Source organism: Nannobrachium achirus, assembly GCF_963921795.1.
Source record: "Nannobrachium achirus genome assembly, chromosome: 18".
In the NCBI taxonomy this organism is placed as follows: Eukaryota; Metazoa; Chordata; class Actinopteri; order Myctophiformes; family Myctophidae; genus Nannobrachium; species Nannobrachium achirus.
The window spans coordinates 25,045,439-25,066,460 of record NC_137825.1 but is presented as its reverse complement, the minus strand read 5'-3'; the positions used below and the strand labels follow the sequence as shown (position 1 = coordinate 25,066,460).

At 43.2% G+C, this 21,022-nt stretch overlaps 1 protein-coding gene across 1 annotated transcript in view; it reads left to right on the top strand.

Annotated features, from left to right (window-relative positions):
- Window positions 1-329: 329 nt before the first annotated feature.
- The window catches only part of LOC308303712 (BAR/IMD domain-containing adapter protein 2-like), a 93,632-nt gene continuing 72,939 nt past the window's right edge, over window positions 330-21,022 (top strand). The window contains exon 1 of the mRNA XM_080748186.1: window positions 330-468. Within this exon, the coding sequence (XP_080604312.1) occupies window positions 388-468 (81 nt within the window). The 5' untranslated portion in view covers window positions 330-387. The remainder of the gene's footprint in view (window positions 469-21,022) is intronic.

Below are 21,022 nucleotides of genomic sequence, written 5' to 3'. Positions count from 1 at the left end.
CGTTCGAATGGCTGTGTAGAAGTGCGCCTCTGCGCTCATGCATGCACAGCCTCACTGTACTGTACTGTACTGTACTGTGACTGTACCGCCGACTGACTGACTGCGTGCGTGCGTGGGACACAGAACAGTGTGGGTGCAGTGAGTGTCAGTGTGTGGAGGGCTTTCCTATAAAAGCAGGGATTCCGCAGCCAGACGAGCTCGTCTCTTTCTGCCTCTCAGCTGAAGACCTCTCCTACCACTGCTGCAGTATAACAGCCCCCCCCACCACCCCTCCCTCCACAACAACTCTGGTTCATCTTCAGTAGCATTTGATTTTGTTGGGGGGAAAGCTCACACCCCCCACCCCACCCCCGCCCAACCAGTCCTATAGGAGATCTTGTCTAATCTATGGTTGTTCTGGCCGACGCTTCAAGTTCAAAGATGTCCCGAACCGACGAGGTGCATCGTATAACGGAGAATGTCTACAAGGTAAGATGATGATGATGATGATGATGATCAGATGCGTGCGTGTGTGCGTGCGTGCGTGTCCAGCTGTTTCGTCCAGTTTTTCGTTCCGCTGACTCTGCATGTTGCATAATAATAACAAAACTGGATTGTGAATTGGTGACACCTGCTGCTGCTGCACCGTCGACAGCTGTCGGAACGAACAAGTGAAGTCGTCGGCTAAAACACTTCTAAATGTCCCGTTTTGTCCGGCTGTTGTGCATTTTCGATTTGATTGCCGGCGTCCCTCCGATGTCGTTTAACATTGGCTTCACATATTGGTGCAGCCAGTCTAGCTATTTGCTTGGGCAAACTGTATAGCCTACGCTTCCCTCTTGGCTGAGTGACTGCTCATTTTGACATTATAGCCTGCCCCCGAGCAGTTGTCACTACATGAGACTGACTGAGCATTGGTGGAAGCACTCAAATGTTTTGCTTTAAGTATTAAAGGTGTCAATACTGTAATATAGAAATACTCTGTCTTTATGTAAAAGTCCGGGATTAAAAATGTACTGAGTAAAAGTAGGCTACATACAATATTTACTATCAGAATGTACTTATTAAAGTAGGCTACCAAAAGTAGATGAGTAGTCATTATGCAGAATGTTCCATTTCACACCTTTTCAAGTGAATAAAATGTAGGCCTATTAAAGTCTATTTTCAAATGACCGAAATGTATAGGGCTGAAGTGGTTAATGTATGTTTTCTTGTAATAGCCTAATCAAAATCTATACAAACTATTACTAACGTGTTCAAATAAATGTATTGGAGTAAAAGTAGGGCTACAGTGTTTGGATCTGAGATGTAGTGGAGTAGAAGTAGAAGTTGGAAATTGGAAATACTCAAGTAAAGTACAAATAGGCCTACCTCAAAATTGTACTTATACAGTATAGTAAGCATGCGCGCAGGGGGTAGGGGGGGACGGGGGGGGATTAACACCTCCACTTTTTTTGGGTGGGGGGGATATCCCCTCCAGTGTTCAGGACCTCTTTAAATTTTTAAAATCGCTTCATAATTGCCCGATCTATGAGGAATCAATCTGCAGTTTTGCTTTGCTTCATATAGATGCGTGATCGCTGATCGCGATGCGTCATGCCAATTTAGCCAAATAAGAAAAGAAAAAAAGCTCTCGAAGCACTATAGGCTATACATGGCATGTTGACAGCTTTTAGGTCTAAATATGTTTTTTTCGGACACACACACATGTACAGTAGGCCTATGTGCTACAGTTCAAGGACATGCAGCAGCCGTCTGGCTGCCATTACCTAGGCGCTGAATTAAGTAATTAAACAGCCCTATTCGTTTACATCTCTGTCATTTTTGGTCTAATTTTACAAATGTAAATTTCTAAATAATAAATGAAATGTATTTATTATTACTGTACTCAATATCAAACTAAATCAGGTGGGATATGTTTTATTTCGTTTAATTAGGCTACTGGTTCCATCAGATTCCCTTTTTTTTGGCAGGAGGCCGCCGTTCCGTAGCCTATTAATTAATAGGCCACTATGCGTCCATTGTTCACTCAACAAGGCCAGCCTATGTCACACTGACACGCTGGCATGAGATGAGAGAGACAAATAGATATGTGGACGTGACAAAAAAAAAGTATTATATTAATATAGCCTTCTCTCTCTCTCTCTCTCTCTCTCTCTCTCTCTCTCTCTCTTTCTCGCCTTTTTTTCTCTATACGCAAACAATGTCGGTTCTAATAAAACAGACCTTATTGAGTGTGAGATATTTACAAGCATGATATCACTGTGATATGTGAATAAGCATTAGCCCCCCCCATCCTCTGGTTTTATGCCAGTTAAATGGAATGACGGACAAGCTTCTGATTGGTGAATGTACCTACAGCGGTCATGCCATCGGTTTCCTCACACGTTTCCATGAAAACACACCCATGAATAATTTTTCACGTGGTGAGCGCACAATTACGATCATCGCAAATCACATAATCAGCTGCTGAGCGTTATTCATGCGTCAAACGCGATCGTCGGCAGTCGGTATCTCCTTAGCACGGGCGTTAATTACCGCCTTCTTAATTGGGCCCTGAGTAGTTCTCATTTCAAGGCGTATTACTGCCCTCTAGAGGCACAGTCCCACCAGTGCAGTGCAGTCAGCTCAGCTCGGCTGTTCTGAATGAGTTTAATTAATGCAACGCGATAGTGACAAGCAGGCAGGCAGTGGCAGAAGGAGACCGTCATTGCAGGTGCTGGACCTGCTGCTGGTGTGTGTAGGCTAGTCTCACATCATTCTCAGTCAAAAAACCAAAAAACGATAACGTCGTTCTTTAAATCAAGCAACAATGTAAGTACCTTTGAACAGATGCATAATGGAAATGCAATTTCGTTTGTCAACACATTTTAAGTTACGTTTCCTCTTGTTACTGTGGGGGGGATACAGTAACAAGAAAAAAATGCCTTGAAATCTGTGTAAAACAACTGTGTAATTCAGCTCAAGTGGAGGGGATATGTCCCCCCCTCCTCGGGGCAAAAGTGGGGGGGATATCACCAAAAGTGGGGGGGATACCCCAAAATTTTTCGCGCGCGCTATGCGCGCGCACATACCTCCCAGATGTGTCCCCTTCACTTTTAAAATGCCTCCTGCGCCCCTGATAGTAAGTGTACAGTATAGTTACTTTACACCACTGTGACTGAGTGAGAGACATTGAATTAATTAATTCTAACAAAGTTCAACTGCATTTCTGCATTCAATTGTTCTCTCAATAGGCTATATAATCATCACCACCAACAACAGCTCTGATGTCCAGTAGATTTTTGTGAGATATTCTTATCCAAATGTTGAATAGTGAAAGGTTTGTGGATGACGCATTAGATGAAAACTGTGTGAAAACCTTCCAAAGAAAGAATCACGACCATTGTAATCCATAGCCCCCCTAGTCATTATGTGCCACACACACACACACACACACACCCACACACACACACACACACACACACCCACACACACACACACACACACACACACACACACACACACACACACACACACAATATATAATCCATTTGTTTCACCTGAAAACAACAAGCCAATGTCGAGCATGTTGATCAGCTATTCTCGGTGAGGAGATTTTGTGTTGATCTGGTCAGTGAAGTCAATTTAATCCTAAATTAATACGGAAGGAGAAGGGTCTCTCTCTCTCTCTCTTTCTCTCGTGTGTGTGTGCGTGTGTTTGTGCGAGTGCATTAGGACACTATAGTTGCAGGTCGAGGAGAGTTCACAGACAGTGTCACTTTTGGCAGAGTTAACTGGTGGTTTCATGTCACTAGAAAGTGACATGAAACCACACACACACACACACACACACACACACACACACACACACACACACACACACACACACACATTCCCCTTGAAAGAACTCTAAGGGGGAATCAATGGTACTCTGAAAGTCAGGGCCTGCTGTTGTGACCTGAGGGATGTTTCTGGTGGATCATTAAGAGCTGGAAAGATGCCAGAAGACGGCCGGGGGGGGGGGGGGGGTGGGGGGGGGTAGTTCATGACGAGGAAGATGATGATGATGATGATGATGATGATGATTTGTCTAATGTACTTTTCACTACCGGCCTATACAGTTCATTGCATGAGAAAATTACAGTGTCTCCATATATGGGCTTGCCTGACATGGAACTCCATATATGAGCTTAAAGGGACACAGGTAGAGGGATACAGAAATCTCTACAGTAATCGCCAATATGGGCATAAAAGGGACAATGGATATTGTGTAATCCGGTTGGGCTTGCATTTCCAACTTGCATCATTCCAGAGTGGTCTAGTTCTAAACAATTTGAAAGAGAAGAGAAGAGAGTGTCGTTCATGATGAGGAGGAGTAACTGGATGATGAGGATGATGATGATGATGATGATTTGTTCAAGTGTGCATTCTCAAGAGTTACTTCTCACTACAGTACCTACGAGAAAATGACATATACCGTATGGGCTCGCCTGACATGGAACTCCATATATGGGCTTAAAGGGATATTACACTTTCAAAGTCATTTTATCGTATAATCAGGCTTTTATGAACACCCTGAACAGTTTTTAATTTGCTTGATTCAATATTTAGATATTTGATGTAAATGTTACCAGGCCCGACACGCCCAGGCCCTCTCCACATACACACCCATTGTAACTTCAAACTCCATTTTAACCATGATAGATTCATTAAAAACACCCGTTGTTTTTTCTGTTGACTCATACTACCCTCCTAATACGTGAGCAGGCCGTGTTTTTTCGATAACTTTTTTCATTAATTTTTAATAATTATTTGGGAAAATGAAAAATATTGAATACAAAAATGGATTATTAAAAATAAATGAAAAAAGTTATCGAAAAAACACGGCCTGCTCACGTATTAGGAGGGTAGTTTGAGTCACCAGAAAAAATAATGGTTGTTTTTAATGAATTTATCACGGTTAAAATGGAGTTTGAAGTTACAATGGGTGTGTATGTGGAGAGGGCCTGGGCGTGTCGGGCCTGGTAACATTTACATCAAATATCTAAATATTGAATCAAGCAAATTAAAAACTGTTCAGGGTGTTCATAAAAGCCTGATTAGACGATAAAATGACTTTGAAAGTGTAATATCCCTTTAAGAGGTACACAGGCAGAGGGATACAGAAATCTCTACAGAAATCCCCATACAGTATATGTGGGCATAAAAGGGATGCCGACAGACAGACAATGGGTATTGCATAACCTGGCGGGCATGCATTTAATAAGGGACTTGAACGGTGGTATTTCTCTCCTCCCTCCATCAGCAGGAAGCATCATTACAGAAGCAGCAGGTGCTCAGAGAGTCAGAAGAACACTGCTAATTTGACCCCCTGCTGGGGACTGATTGTGAGCGTCTGATGCTCTCGGGCTTAATGTCAAGCCTTCGATGGTCAGTGGCACTCAACAGCTAAATGGAGAGGTTTCTGAACTGCCTGGTGGGTGTGATGGTGAGCCCAGCTAGTAATGTGCCACCTTTTTCAAGTGTTGGGTAATTAGTCATTGGATGCCCGAACCAATGGCAGATTCTTGGGTCCGATACCATTCTTGACTTTGAGTGGTCTAGGCCACTGATTACAGAATACTGATATGTGTATAACAAGTGCAAAATCTTGAGATCAATGTGAAAAACCTTGAGTTGATTCACTTGCATTGAGAGCATTTACTGTAACCCTTTTGATAGATAGAAAAATCACAACTGTGTGCTGCTGCTGATGATGGTATACCCACTTGTAAAACTGCGACCTACAGTCACAATTAATCTTTGATTTATGTGAAGAACATAACTTTAATACAATATAAACAAATACATAGATTTTAAATGCACCCTAACCTAACATTTTGTTTCATTTAACCACGCAAAGTGGTTACATTTTAGCGACCCATTTGGGGTCCATTGGGGTCCATGCACCCCATGTTGAAAACCAGTGGCATATAGGCAGAGAAGGGGGCTTGAACTGTACAGTTGTTGGTATGAGACTGAGTAGAGCAAAATTACCAGAGAGCAGGGTAATTAACTCAAGACTTAAGTTGCCGACAATTAAAGTACCCGAATAGTTGGACAAAAGTTCGAGAGTGCAGTAGCCCTAGCCCCCGGCCAGCTGCTCCACTGGCCAAGAATAGAAGTTTGAACATGTTTTTTGGTGAGCGATACCGTTGTACCACAAATTATAAATGAGGTCTGAGGCAGTTTGGTCACGTTGAGCCAATAGAAGAACTGAACCGAATGCTTCAGCCTGACAACTGCTGAGTAATCTCGTCGCCTCACTGCTGAAAGATGGGGAGCTGTGGGAACACGATGTTGTGTGACTCACATAAGCGTGCGTGTGTGTGTGTGTGTGTGTGTGTGTGTGTGTGTGTGTGTGTGTGTGTGTGTGTGTGTGTGTGTGTGTGTCACTGACTGATACTGGGGATGATGGCCATGACTATCTGTGGAATGCGGCAACCTCTCTCACATTTTGCCAACCTTCACCCCATAGGCGCACACACACACGCACGCACGCACGCAGACACACACACACACACACACACACACACACACACACACACACACACACACACACACACACACACACACACACACACACACTCTTGGATCTGACAGTGGCCAAATACATTTTTAATTTGACATGAATTCATGAAATGACATTTGACATTTGACATGAAATGCATTTTAATACAAGTCTCTAATCTCTTGATCTGCTACAGTAAATCAGATCAAGTTAGCTTATCGATTTAAATGTGTTGTTTTACCACTTACTGTAGTAATACAGTACGTACTTCATTGCTCAGAGTTCCCCTGGGATCTATTTGAGGCCCCCCCTCCCTTTGTCCCCTCTACACCAAATATTTGGCCACTTTCGCCCAATGTTTGCCCCAGAATTAGGGACGTTAAGGTTCATGTCGTTAAATGACACACTGTTGGCCCAGTGAATAGCTTTGTGTCCTTGGATTGTGTGTGTGTGTGTGTGTGTGTGTGTGTGTGTGTGTGTGTGTGTGTGTGTGTGTGTGTGTGTGTGTGTGTGTGTGTGCGCGTGTGTGCGTGTGCGTGTGTGTCTGTGTGTGTGTGCTGTGTGCGCGGGCGCACGTGTGTGTGCGCGCGTGTGTGCGCCCATGTTTGCCTAATAAATACGTATCTATTCAGCCAAGGCAGTGTGATATGCTGCCTTTGATAAGAAATGCGGTGAGACAGGAGCAGTTTTGTTCTGGTGTTTGTCAGCTCACTGGTTTATGTTTGACCGAATAGGAAGACAATGATCATGGAGATGCTTACCATGACATACCGTGTGTGTGTGTGTGTGTGTGTGTGTGTGTGTGTGTGTGTGTGTGTGTGTGTGTGTGTGTGTGTGTGTGTGTGTGTGTGTGTGTGTGTGTGTGTGTGTGTGTGTGTGTGTGTTTGTGTGCGTGTAAATACCATGTTGCTGAACGGTAATTAATTAAACCTGCTATTAAAGTGACTCCACATCTTCATTTAAGTTTGACTCATCATCAATCCTCCCAGCAGAAAAGCCTTAGGTGCTCGTATATACTGTAACACCTGTGCACCTGCTGTCTCCCGGCCGGGAGCTGCCATAGGTGATCTAAGCCGTAAATCCCCACTTGTGAATATTGTCACATTTCCAGCGTGAGCCTCCATAAGGCACAAGGGCAGAAACGGAGGCTGTAGATGGGTCTCTGTCATTTGACACATGCACACACACATACCAGAAATATTTGTTCTTGAGAGACGAGAACGTTAATGCTGACTAACACTTGATCCCCATAAACACAGAGGTACAGTTTGTCAACGGCTCCTTCTTCTTTCTTCCTTGCTGGAGCGTTACTGTCAAACTGAGTTTCACTCCACACTGGCAAACTTAAGAGTTTTCCCAACTGCTTTCTATATCAAAATCATACTGCACAATAGACTAGTGATAGTGTTATTATATTGTACAATATTATGCTTCATGTTGTGGTGATATAGTGGCCAGTATTTGATTTGGAAGGAAAAGTATTTAATACTGGACTGTGATCCATTAAACTGTCAAAACCAATGGCGACACATTAGTTATTGCCTATCAGTTACACAGTACAGACACAAACAAAGTGTGTGTGTGTGTGTGTGTGTGTGTGTGTGTGTGTGTGTGTGTGTGTGTGTGTGTGTGTGTGTGTGTGTGTGTGTGTGTGTGTGTGTGTGTGTGTGTGTGTGTGTGTGTGTGTGTGTGTGACATCCAGCCCATAAGGTAGCAGACAGCTGTTGTCCCAGCCAGAGCACTGCAGGTGAGAAGCAGGGCATCTGTTGAGAGGGGGGGAGGGGGGGTTGGATGAGTGCAGCAGTGAATGGAGGAGGGAGGAAACAAGGGTGGGGGGGGGTTTGGCATCTTTCACCATAGCAGGCAGATTAACACTGTCTATCCTCTCAAAGAAACACAGTTCCATTAGCTTCTCATGCATGCATGTGAACGCGCGCACGCACGTACAGGGATGATTAATACGCTCCTGTACCGTGTCGCATCACACATAGCGCCCGTGGGTGGATGTCATGAGAGACTCGGGCAACTGAGATCATTTGAGGTGAGTTCAGGAGGCGTAAAAGTACAATATTTGCCTCTGAAATGTAGTGGAGTAGAAGTAGAAGTAGGCCTACTGAAAATTGGAAATACCTTTTTGTTATACACAGTTTACTGTAAGTACAGTACTTCCTAAATGTACTTTACACCACTGATTATGAGCTTACGCTGTTCCACCAAGACCGTCTTTCTCCGGTATAGGATTGTGTCAAAGTAGTGATCACCGCCTCCCCCTGATTAGTCACAGCGCTTTCAGCCTCCATTGTCTCTGCGTGGAGCTACACATCCGGCATTGTGCATCCATCCCCACTGAGTCTTCCCAGGCTCCAGGCTTCCTTTCAGCCCGGGCCTTCCCACTGCGCCTCCAGCAACAACAGCAGCGTTTCACCAGCTTTAATGCATATGGACCCATGTGTCCTTACTCTGAACATGCGTCGTCGGAAATACAAGCTCTCATCGTGCTGCAGCACATTTGTGAGGGAGAAATATGGCAAGTAGACCTCTGGGGGACCCCGATCAATGTTGTACAACAGGGCTCTTCAACGTTTTCAGGCAAGGACCCCTTACTACCCTTTCAGAGATTCCGTATAGTTTCATTGTTTGACAGCACGATCATCAGTGTATTTTGGATTCATGTCAATTTGTGTTTCCAGATATTTAACCACTTGAACCGTACTTAGTCTGCTCTTTTCCCCTCTACACCAAACCTCTTAGCCGATCTACAAGCTAATAAGGACACTAGGGTTCAAGTGGTTAACTCATACCCTGCCAAAAAAGACGTTTCTATGATAAAAACGTCTTTTTAACTATGGACCTCCCTGCCAGACGTCTTCTGAACGTCTTTTTTTTTAAATAAAAAAATTAATAAAAAATTGAAAAAACTTTTTTTTTTTTTTAAAGATTTGGACCTCCAACAGTGTACTAGCCATGATCGCGATCGCGAAATTGCATGTTTAACCCCCATACCAACCCCATCTTTCAAACATGGCAGCCATGTTTGTTTACATTTGAAGATAAGGGCTGCCTTCTCCTGAATGCCTGAACGGATTTCCAAGCGGATTTTTTTGTTTGAAAGCTGTGAAAAGCATGCACATGCATAGTGCATGATCTGTGCACTAATGTGTGCACCAGCGTGCACACTATTTTTTTTACCCTTTGTTGGCGAACCGGCAATATAAGAGGTCCCACTTTAAATATGGCACAGAACGAAAAAAGGACAAAAAAGTTTCTATCACACAAAAATTTGGAGGACCCCCTGTAGTAACTCTGAGGACTCCCTAGGGGTCCCGGACCCCCTGTTGAAGACCCCTGACGTACAATATATAGTGTTTAAGTGGTTAAGCCTAGTCTATTCTTAACGGCAATGCGTCGCAATTAAGCATCACCGCGATGACATTGTCTGCCTATTGTTGCGTGTTATGTAAGAGGAGGGCGTTCCTTGACATGTTCACGATCAGTACGCGGTAGGGGTTGTCCCCGAGTTCACACGATTAATTGTTTCCTTTGAAAACCTAGCGAATCAACGATAAGACAAGTGAAACAGACCAATAAAATCGGAGCTCAGGTGCTCTGTGCAACTCTAGAGAGTCAGTATGTTCCGTCTCAAAGGGATCGTGTGGATCTGTTAAACACTTCCACCAGGGAAACCCAGGATGTGCACTCTAGCGGGCACGTTCCGCTCCTAGCAGCTGTGCAGGTGGAAGCTGCGGTGGTGCACTGTGGCCTGCTATGCCAACTGTTCTCCTAGCTCTTGGCATAAACTGTGTAGCCTATAGCTGTCATCGTCCTTATGCCTTGAAGCCCTTTGCTTCTGCTGGGAATGTGGTCTAACGGCATTTGAGGTGCAGAGATGGAGACTGATATGGCTGCAGAGTTGGAGAGGAAAAGGAGGATAGAAGAGGAGGTTGAGGACCTTTTGTGCTTGAGTTTCCAGCTTTAATTAGAGGGAAAGAGAAGTGAAGAGGCATGAGGAGGAAATGAACACTAGAATTCACTGATCTTTCTCTGTCTGTCTGTCTGTGTGTGTGTGTGTGTGTGTGTGTGTGTGTGTGTGTGTGTGTGTGTGTGTGTGTGTGTGTGTGTGTGTGTGTGTGTGTGTGTGTTTGTGTGGGAGTTAAGTGTGTGTGTGTATGCGTTTTTAATTGGAGTTTTGCCTTCCCATTGCTACCTTTTTTTAGAGTGACATTTAATCATGAAGGCAGTGGTTGGTTGTGCTGGTGGGATTCGAAGCAGGAACTGGCTTTTATCTCACCGCCATAATAGGCTGTATCCCCCTGTGTGCGTGCACGTGCACACACACACACACACGCACGCACGCACGCACGCGCGCGCGCGCGCGTATGGCTTCATGTTGAGCATAGCTTCCTCCCACTCCAATGATAAACCGTGTTCCCTTATCTCCTTTCGTATGTTCTGTTCTCGCTCCAGTAGGCAAATCTGATGAATGGCGAAGATGAATCCACTTTGTACACTGCAGTTAGTTTCATGAACCATTCAAACCCTCCAGGCTGATATCCAGCTAGTGATCTGACAACTGATAGCCTGCACGGTCTTCCTACTCCTACTGTACTGTACTGTACTGTACTGTACTGTACTGTACTGTACTGTACTGTGTGAGCGTATCTTGCTGTCGGACTAGCCCTGCCACACTTATTACATAATAATCACCTAGTCGCAAATATTTCGCATAATGGTCAGAATCAATTTGATTTAATCTGTTTAAATTCATGTGTTAGCGTCTCTACAAGCTCACAACTCTAGAATTACAGGATAGAGAGTAGTACCCATTTATCATCTTCAATTCTATAGTGCATGTTGTCTTCAACGTTTTCAGGCCAAGGACCCCTTAGTTGAGAGAGAGAGATGAAGCAGGGACCCCCACAACCTTATCATAGATTCCATATAGTTTCAATGTTTGACAGCACAATCGTCAGTGTATTTTGGATTCATGTCAATTTGTGTTTTCAGATATACTTCAACTGTCAATACTTACTAAACTTGACCTTTCACTCTGTAATTAGTCGTCTCTTTTTCCCCTCTACACCAAAGCCCTTTACCAAAAATAGCCGATCTACAAGCTCACAACGCCTCGCAGTGCGAGGCGTTGTGAGATTGTAGATCGACTATTTTTGGCTAAGTCCTCAGAATAAGGACACTAGGGTTCAAGTGGTTAATATAAAAAAGAAAAACAAAGTTTCTATCACAGATTTGGAGGACCCCCTGTAGTAACTCTGAGGACCCCCTAGGGGTCCCGGACCCCCTATTGAAGACCCTTGCGGGGGCCTTGCTATAGTGTTCCAGTTCTAATTTTGTCGCCTTTTGATCACACGGCAGAGGAGACCCCCACCCACCCCATCCCCTCAGGATTCCAGTGCCACAAACCGAACGGAAACCGAACGCACCCGAAGATGAGGTGTTGGCCCTGTTGCGGGGGGAATTCCAGCACTACCATATATGGAGTCGGAAGTGCAGCCCCCCCCCCACACCACTCCACCCGCCTCCCCATAGCCCCCTCCTCTCTGTGCTTTCAGCGCACGCTGCCTGCCTGCTTGCGCCAGGGACCGGCGTTACCTCTCTCTGCTGGCTCGCCTGTGTACCGATAAGAGCCCATCTGAAAAGGAAATTGGCTGAATGCGTACAAGCATGCACACACACACACACACACACACACACACACACACACACACACACACACACACACACACACACACACACACTCGCACATACCCTAGCTCTTTTTCCTTTTCACTCTTGGTCTCCATCAAACAGCTGTAGAACGTACACACGCACACGCGCACACACACGCGCACACACACACACACACACACACACACACATAGAGACTACATTTCCATCTCCTGAAGGCAGTCAAGCAACGCAGAGCTCTCTAGTCAAATGATAAGACACAGTCATTGGGCAGTGGCAAAAATAATAGCCACTTCCTCGGGAGGAGCGCGCGGCTGAGGGATTGCGGCATAAGCGCTAGTGCTACGCAACGCGCATACATCAGTTACGGTTGTCACTAAATATTATCGCACTCCTCACGCCGTACGCCTATACAGTACAGTGTACAGTATGCCATGAAATGTGGAACTCAATGCCGAAGCACTAATGCCTTCCATTATATTACAAGCGATGCTCAGCAGGAGTCTCATTGTCATTGTCATTCTATGCATGGAGCGTGTGTTGTGTGAATCTGTACCTGTGAGCAATACTGTGTATACGTCTACACAGTGCAATGCATGCATAATTATTGTGTGTGTGTGTGTGTGTGTGTGTGTGTGTGTGTGTGTGTGTGTGTGTGTGTGTGTGTGTGTGTGTGTGTGTGTGTGTGTGTGTGTGTGTGTGTGTGTTTGCATGCCTCATTCATGAATCTTCAAAGTGAGGAGGATGGTATTTTGTGTATGGATAGCGTGTTGCAGAAAACAGGGCAAAAGCACAGTATATTGAATTCTAAGGATGCAGCAATATGGAAGTTCTTGGCCGATACATTCGTTTAAAACAATAATTCAGCCAATAGCCGATACTGATACCGATATTTGTTTATTTTGTTTTGATTATTTTCATCTTTTGTGCAAGGGAAACAAATAAATCATAAGATCATAAATCATACATTATAAGAAAAGCAGGTGCATAGGAAAACAAATCAACAACAGAATAAACCCACACACTGCCAACTTACACGGTACAAGAGAGAAGTTTAATAAATTGTTGTAACCTTGGTAGTGCCATGACAACTGAATTTACCTTAAACGACTATCCATTAGTGTTCATCTAACTCAGAAGGGACCAGCTGGACTCATTTCATTTCATTTGTGCACTCTTCGTATCATTAAGTGAGGGTTTTTACCGTGAATTGATGAACCCATTGGTGGTGATGTATTTCTCTCTTCTCTCTCTCTCTCACTCTCACACACACATACACACACACACACACACACACACACACACACACACACACACACACACATGGGCGAGATGGAAAAAAACAAGATCACAATATTTTCCCAAGAAGTATCACGATACACAATCTTATCACGATTCTTTTTCATGTTGGTTTTTATGGTTAATTTTCAAGTTACTGAACAGTACAACCACCTACAAGGTAACACAAACTAAAAGAAAAAGGAGTAACAGACCATTTAGACCAGTGGTCAAGTTGTAATTAAATTCACCCTACAGGTATGTAACTCTGACAGTATACAAATAAAACATTTGGTTAAGGGGAGACCTTGACATTTTAAAGTTTGAGAACTACTGATTTAAACCAAAATGCAGGTTTAAATGAATTCTGCAATGAATCTCTGTATTAACAACCCTACTGGATTGTTTATGAGGCGTATATATTGTATCACAATATATACGATATCTCTGAAAAGGCATATCAAGGAGGCATTGTATCGTCTCAACGATATTTATCACCATATCGCCCACCCCTAACACACACACACACACACACACACACACACACACACACACACACACACACTAAGAGTTGTAGGTGCCAGGTCACCTTGCATGCTCGCTGGCACCGTTGTCTTAACACACACTGGCACTGCCGGAAACCCTCCCTCGTTGCCATGGAGACCATGCAGACTAAATGACCTTTCGTGTGTGTGTGTGTGTGTGTGTGTGTGTGTGTGTGTGTGTGTGTGTGTGTGTGTGTGTGTGTGTGTGTGTGTGTGTGTGTGTGTGTGTGCGCGCGTGTGTATTTGTGCGTGAACACTGTAATCTGGCTCACCTTCTCCTCCCCACCAGGTTATATGCATCTTATCCAAATAGCAGAAGGACAAAAGGTTGAACTTTACTCAAGTGTGTGTGTGTGTGTGTGTGTGTGTGTGTGCGTGTGCGTGCGTGTGTGCGTGCGTGCGCGTGTGTGTGCAAATCCTGAGTATTAATTTAATTCTGACACGCTTTTGTTTCTGCAAAACAATGTTTGTGTATCACTCCTTCAGATTTTGTCCATACATTACGCAAATCGGTGAGCACGCAGTATCTCTTTAGTCATGTGATCAGCACGGTTCTGTCAAATCTCTCATATTTCATCCTGAATTTCAAACTTCCAAAGTTTGCAGGAGGGATTTGTGCCTCAGATCATGTACGCAGCGTGCGAGTGCCGTGAAACCTCCACTTGACGTCCCAGATCCACATGGAAGCCACAGCGTTATTATACCTCATCCTGTTTAACTAATTAACAATACAAATTATCACTTCGGTTATGGGGTCTGTTTCACATGCTCACAACAGCGTTGTGAGCATGTAGAGCGGATATTTTCACAATTTCTGCCTCTAATATTTGACAATTTGGCCAATGTTTATTTTGTCATTTTAGAGGTATTAAAAAAAATGTCACTATAGAAACTTACACTTAAACTTTATGTTGGTTTGTTTACCGTTGAGTCCAAAAATAATATTGCACATTAAGTTAATTATCTGGGGACCCCCGAAAATAATTTGGGGCGTTGAGAACCACTGGAGTAGGTTACCGTACCTCTCTGTGAGGAAAGGAGTGAGGAGGAAGTGGTACCACGTTCACCCACCCACAGTTGAACCTGCTGCCTCTTCTTCCTTCTGTTTTGATTTGTTTTATTCATTGCCCTTCCGCTTCACTCTGGGAGATTCCCTCCCAGAGTGATAGTAACAGTGGTGGAAAGTAGGGGTGGGCGATATGGTGATAATTATCGTTGAGACGATACAATGTCTCCACGATATGCCTTTTCAGAGGTATCATATATATTGTGATACAATTGAGGGAGCCTTGTAAAAAAAACTGTTTAATTGTTAATACAGAGATTCATTGCCGAATTAATTTGTATACTGTCAGAGTTACATACTTGTAAAGTTCAATTTAGACCTCCCAAAAGGAACCCAGAGAGTCTTGTTGATGTCAAGTAAATTGAAAAATAACCATAAAAACCAACATGAAAAAGAATCGTGATAAAATTGTGTATCGTGATACAGCTTGGAAAAATATTGTGATATTGTATTTTTTCATATCGCCCACCCCTAATGGAAAGTAACAGTGGTGTAAAGTAACTATGTAAAATTTTTAGGCATTTGTACTTTACTTGACGATTTCCAATTTCCAATACTTTTACTTCTACTCCACTACATCTCACATCCAAATATTGTACTTTTACTCCACCACATTTAATCAAAAACCTGAGTTACTAGTTACTTTGTAGATTTAGATTATTATTATTATGGCAAAACACACATTAACCACTTCAGCTATGTATACATTTCGGCCATTTGAAAATATTCGATCTACTGTTCAAGCTCACAATGCGAGCCGCTATGCAACGCATTGTGAGCTTGTAGATCTGCTATTTTCAAAATATGTTTTATATTGTGAAACTAACTGGTGAAACTCTGCATAATGAGTACTTTCTACTTTTGGTACTGGTAACTTGGAGCGGAAGCACATCATCCCTGGGGAGGCTGTTGTGCGGCCACACAGCTACTGTGTGGGGTGGGAGTTCCATTTGTGGAACATTTTTCTAAGTGCGACACCAGACTTATCGGAACCCTCCTGTCTCCGTTCTGAGGTTAGCGATAGAGCATAGTGCATGGGCTATCTACAGACTTCACTTTGTCTGGAATCTCCTGAGGTCAGAGGAGATGAGTGGTGTGTGCATGCCACGCACACGCGCACACGCACACACACACACACACACACACACACACACACACACACACACACACACACACACACACACACACACACACACACACACACACACACACACACGCACACATGCACATGCACTCTCGCTCTCGTTCTCAGGGAGAGAGGGAGTGAAATCTAGAGAGATGGAGGCGAAGAGACAGAAAGAGGGATTGAGGGGTTATTTTCCTGGGCTATGTGTCAGAGTGATGATCTCTGTCGTCATCACAGTGGCTGAAGTGATGTAATGTGGTGAGAAGTCGGTGACATTCATACTGATGGATGGTACACCGTGAAATCTTCTGTGTTGATTTTACTCCGAGTGTCTAACACAGATTTTATTGTGCAGGACCCAATCACTGTCACTCACTCACATCATGGTCGGCATTGTTTTTGACTGCAACCAAGCAGCTAGGCTTTAGCCCCATGAATCACACTGCCACAATGAGAAAGACCATTGATATCACAGGCCCAGCTTATTATGAAATAAGTGCAATTATTTCCAGCATGGCTCCCAGGGGGGCGAGCTGTCTAGAAGAGGGTCTGTCTATAGTGTAGACACTCACTGGTGTGACTCACAAAAAGACAGAGGTGTGTCTTTATGCAAACCGCTGTACTGACCTGCGCCACATGTTTTTTTTACTTGAATGTTATACTTTAAAGCTATACTATGTAACTTTTTAATAAAACAAATCTTAAAATTGTCCTAATTATTAAATCTCTAAAGTTTTAGAACACCCACTCTGTTCATTTCAGCTCCCAAAGCCTTTTCTTTATATGTGTTCTACTGAGCCCTGGTGGCCGTGACCGGGGCTGTTTTTCCCCATTACGTCATATGCATCATTCTGTACACGTGTCTCCCTACCGGCCAATCAAAGCCCAGATCATACACTGCCGAGCTCTTCAGGAAATACACTGCAGTGTTTACAATGGGCTAGGAGTCTAGCATGTATCTCCCCAACCGAGGCTAGTAGAGGGACAAGAAAGACCTCTATGGATAGGTCTCGGCGAGGCGAGGCGGACGCGGTGGTCTGAAGGCCCGGTCCGTGGCGAAAAACGGCCGAAAAAAGCAGACACGACCGCGGTTTGCTATAACGCTACTGACCACTAGTTGAGCAACTTACACAGTATAGCTTTAAGTCAATGGATTAATTGGATTGGGCTGAAGGATCTGGACAAATATGGAGATGACTGACATCATAGATCAGTGAATCTCAAACTGTTTTGTCTCAGGGCACCTCTGCAAATAACCTTTTCATCCACAGCATCCTCTGAATTACATTGTTACTTTACAGTACCTTGCATTTATGTCAAATATGTAAATCTTTACCCATAAGATACTTTATGTCACAAGGACAACTTGAGAGAATATCTGTTACCATTATAGGACAGATTGAAATTATCTTTTATAGTTATACTTAACCACTTAAACCCAGCATCCCTATTAAGTGCAGTACAACTCACTCAAGTTTGTTTTACTAAGTATAGAGGGTCTAAATGGTTAAACTGTGAAGTGATACTGATACATTTCCAAATATTATAAAAGCGTTCTGTGGCACCCCTGGACTTGCATCACAACACCCTGGGGTGCCACGGCAGACCCACTTTGAGAAACCCTGTCATAGATGACTGATGTCACAAACTGGTCGCATGGCATCATAGACCCACGTAGAAGACACTGGGCCAGCTTTTATGCCTTAACTTAAAGGCCTGTCCATACTGTCTCAGACGGTCAGACCACCAAACCTTTCGTCGTAAAGGTCCGGTTCAACTTCAAAATGACGTCACTCGCATCTTCTGAAAAGCATTACCCCAAATTAGAGTTCGGAAAGCTGCACGTCGGAAAGTTGGAACCTCTCAGACGAAAAGTTGGGTGGTCGGAGACAGTATGGACATGGACAGGCCTTTAAGTTAAGACATTAAGAGCTGGTACTTAAGACAATCATAATACAGCCCACTGAGTATCGTTTTAATCTCTCTCTCCAACTCTCCATCCATCAACGGTATTCATCATCTCTTGTTTTCCACAAACCCTTAATGCCCGGCATAACGTTGCCAGGTCTTGCCTGTTGGTTAATGTGTTTGGCAGAGAGAGTCACAGCAGGTTTTAACAGTGCCACATGGCTGGCGTGGCGTTGCACTAATTTACGCCCTCCAAGAAATGACCCTGCTGGTGTTTATGTAGGCTCTGACTCACCGCACACACTCCTGCCTCCATCTCCTCACGTCACATACACACATTTGTGTGTGTGCACAAATACTTGCACCGCCAGCCAAATCTCCTTGGCAGTGCTAGCTGGGTCACAATGTTCTCCGAAGCCTTTTCGTTGTTTTGTTTTGTTTTGTTTTAGTCCAATGCCTTTTCATTTTATGTGTGTTTACTATATGGCTGTGCATGTGTTTGCTTTCACACATGAGCAACCTTTTCATACACTTATTTTAAACTCTGAGTATGTATGGACTGAAGTGGACCCCGACGCCAGTGAAGTACACGGCCACACAGTAAAGTCATCAGTGTTCATAAGATTTTACTATGCGCTGCCATTTTAGCCAGGGTCTGTCTCATAGAAACAGAACAATATTTTCTTTATCATTTTGCTATAAATTAGCAGCAACTAAAATGACACAGCGGTGTTCACAGATTGAAAGGTAATACAAATGTATGGTTAACAGGTAACAGTATTTACGTTAAATTGATATGTATTGTTCATAAATATGCGGGTGTCCCGTCTAAATAAACAAATAAAGTAAAGTGATATATGTATTTGTGTAAAGAAAAGAAAAAGTTCATTGTTAAAATATTTATGCGCTGTGTTCTGATTGTAATCATTACAGAGTGCTTGTTCAGTAACATTGGTCTCCCCAATCACTCCAAATTTTAAGTAAAATGAAAATGTTGTTTTTTCCATCATCTGATCATGAGAGAGAACCCCTCAAAGATCTCTGTTCCTTTTCCAATTTTGTCTACTAATTTACTTTGTTTCACCACTTCCAATTTCACTTGCTAATCCTATCTTGTATGAGTTCTAGCTCTAGACTGGATAGAATTAGTATCCTGACTTTTCTCTATTTTCTGATTACTAAAGAGCTCAGCTGGAGAGACGGGGAGAGCCCTGTTCCCAAACACATACTCTATTGCAATGATTCGTGTTGGAAATACAAATGTATTTAACTCTTATTTTAAAACAAAAATATCACTTATACCCCCTTTAATAGCTTGTATAACCTCTGGCTCCACTTTCAGATCACTCATATATCTTGCGAGGAGCATAATGTCCACACACACTGACATGTTTGTGTGATGGATCTATTACCCTTGGTGCTAAGGGCTGGCTGCTACCTATTCCATCTCCCTCGACTCATATGAGCCAGCTGTTATGGCCGGGTTTAGACTTAAAGTGGAATGACACTCAATTTCAGCTGTAGTGATGAGCCTCCACCTTCTGTCATGTTGACGGACTATTAGAGTTTGACCTGCCCACTTATCTGGAAGGTCACATTGCAGTATTCACGAAGGTAATTGAAAATATAATTTCCTCGGGGTAAGGACGCGGTTTTGCAGTCAAAGCCAGTGAAAGTTCAAACCATCCGTCAGATGACTCTAGCAATTCAGAGTCTTGTACAAAGACGGGACAAATACATGTTTTTGTAAATGGGGCCCTTTGTCTTTCTTAGCAACCGGGCACATTAATCACATCCCACCAGCGACTCTCAACCCTAGCTCCATGTATCAAAATGTTTAATTGTAAACAACAGGATATAAACTTGCAACAAGGCGACACATTGCTGTGCCTGTGAGTAATGCTGAGTTATTATGAAATCAGACGAAAACTTTTATGTCTGTAAACAGCATTTCACAAGTTTTTAAGATAGAAAAGAAACCTTTTGAGAGTGAAGCACCTGATTTCTAGATACTATTAATTGAGTACCTGAGAAGAATAACAGTCTAAGTCCATATTTTAATTCTTTTGAATATATATCTTTTTTGATTTACCAGACTGTAAACCACAAACTGGTCATTTTTAATCTGTTAAATTGTTAATGCACTCCCCCCTCATTTGGTTCAATTATCTGTTATGTTATCTTCTCCCTTTTTCTGCTGAATATTGCTTGTACAGACTTATACTGTTGTTCCACAAACTGTTGGAAATATGTTGACTTTCCATAAGTCTTATAATTCCTAATATATTATATATAGAGTTAAGTAAAAAAAATCGAATTCAACAAAATGAGGGGGGAGTGCATTAAGAATTTAACAGATTAAAAACTTCTAGTTTGTGGTTTACAGTCTGGTAAATCAAAAAAAAAATATATATATATATTTTCAACATTTTAAAATATGGACTTTTCGTCTCAGGTACTCAATTGGCATTATGAACCACTTTCAAACTCAGCTGTCCTTATTTTGGGCATGTCCTTATTTTAAAAAAAAATAGTGAAAATAGCCGTATCTACAAACTCACAACACGTGGGGATGCGACGAGTTGTGAGCTTTGTAGACCATGCGACACCATTGTACGACAACGGTGTCGATTGTTATCAGATCACTGATGTTGATCTGCTATTCAAAACTGTACAAAAGGCAGAATGTGGACACGCCGCAAACTAAGGCAGCTAGCTACTGTGTGTTTGCCTCCCAGTCAAACCTCAGAGGATCCAAAACTCCCCTCCATGTCCCCTGCACAACCTGATGTTACATGGCAGCCTGTCCTGCTTGTACACTCTGAACGGCTAGGCACCACTCTGACAGCATGGCAGATGTCTTCAATAGGCACAAAGGCACCAACGTCCATTTGCAGTATGCGCAC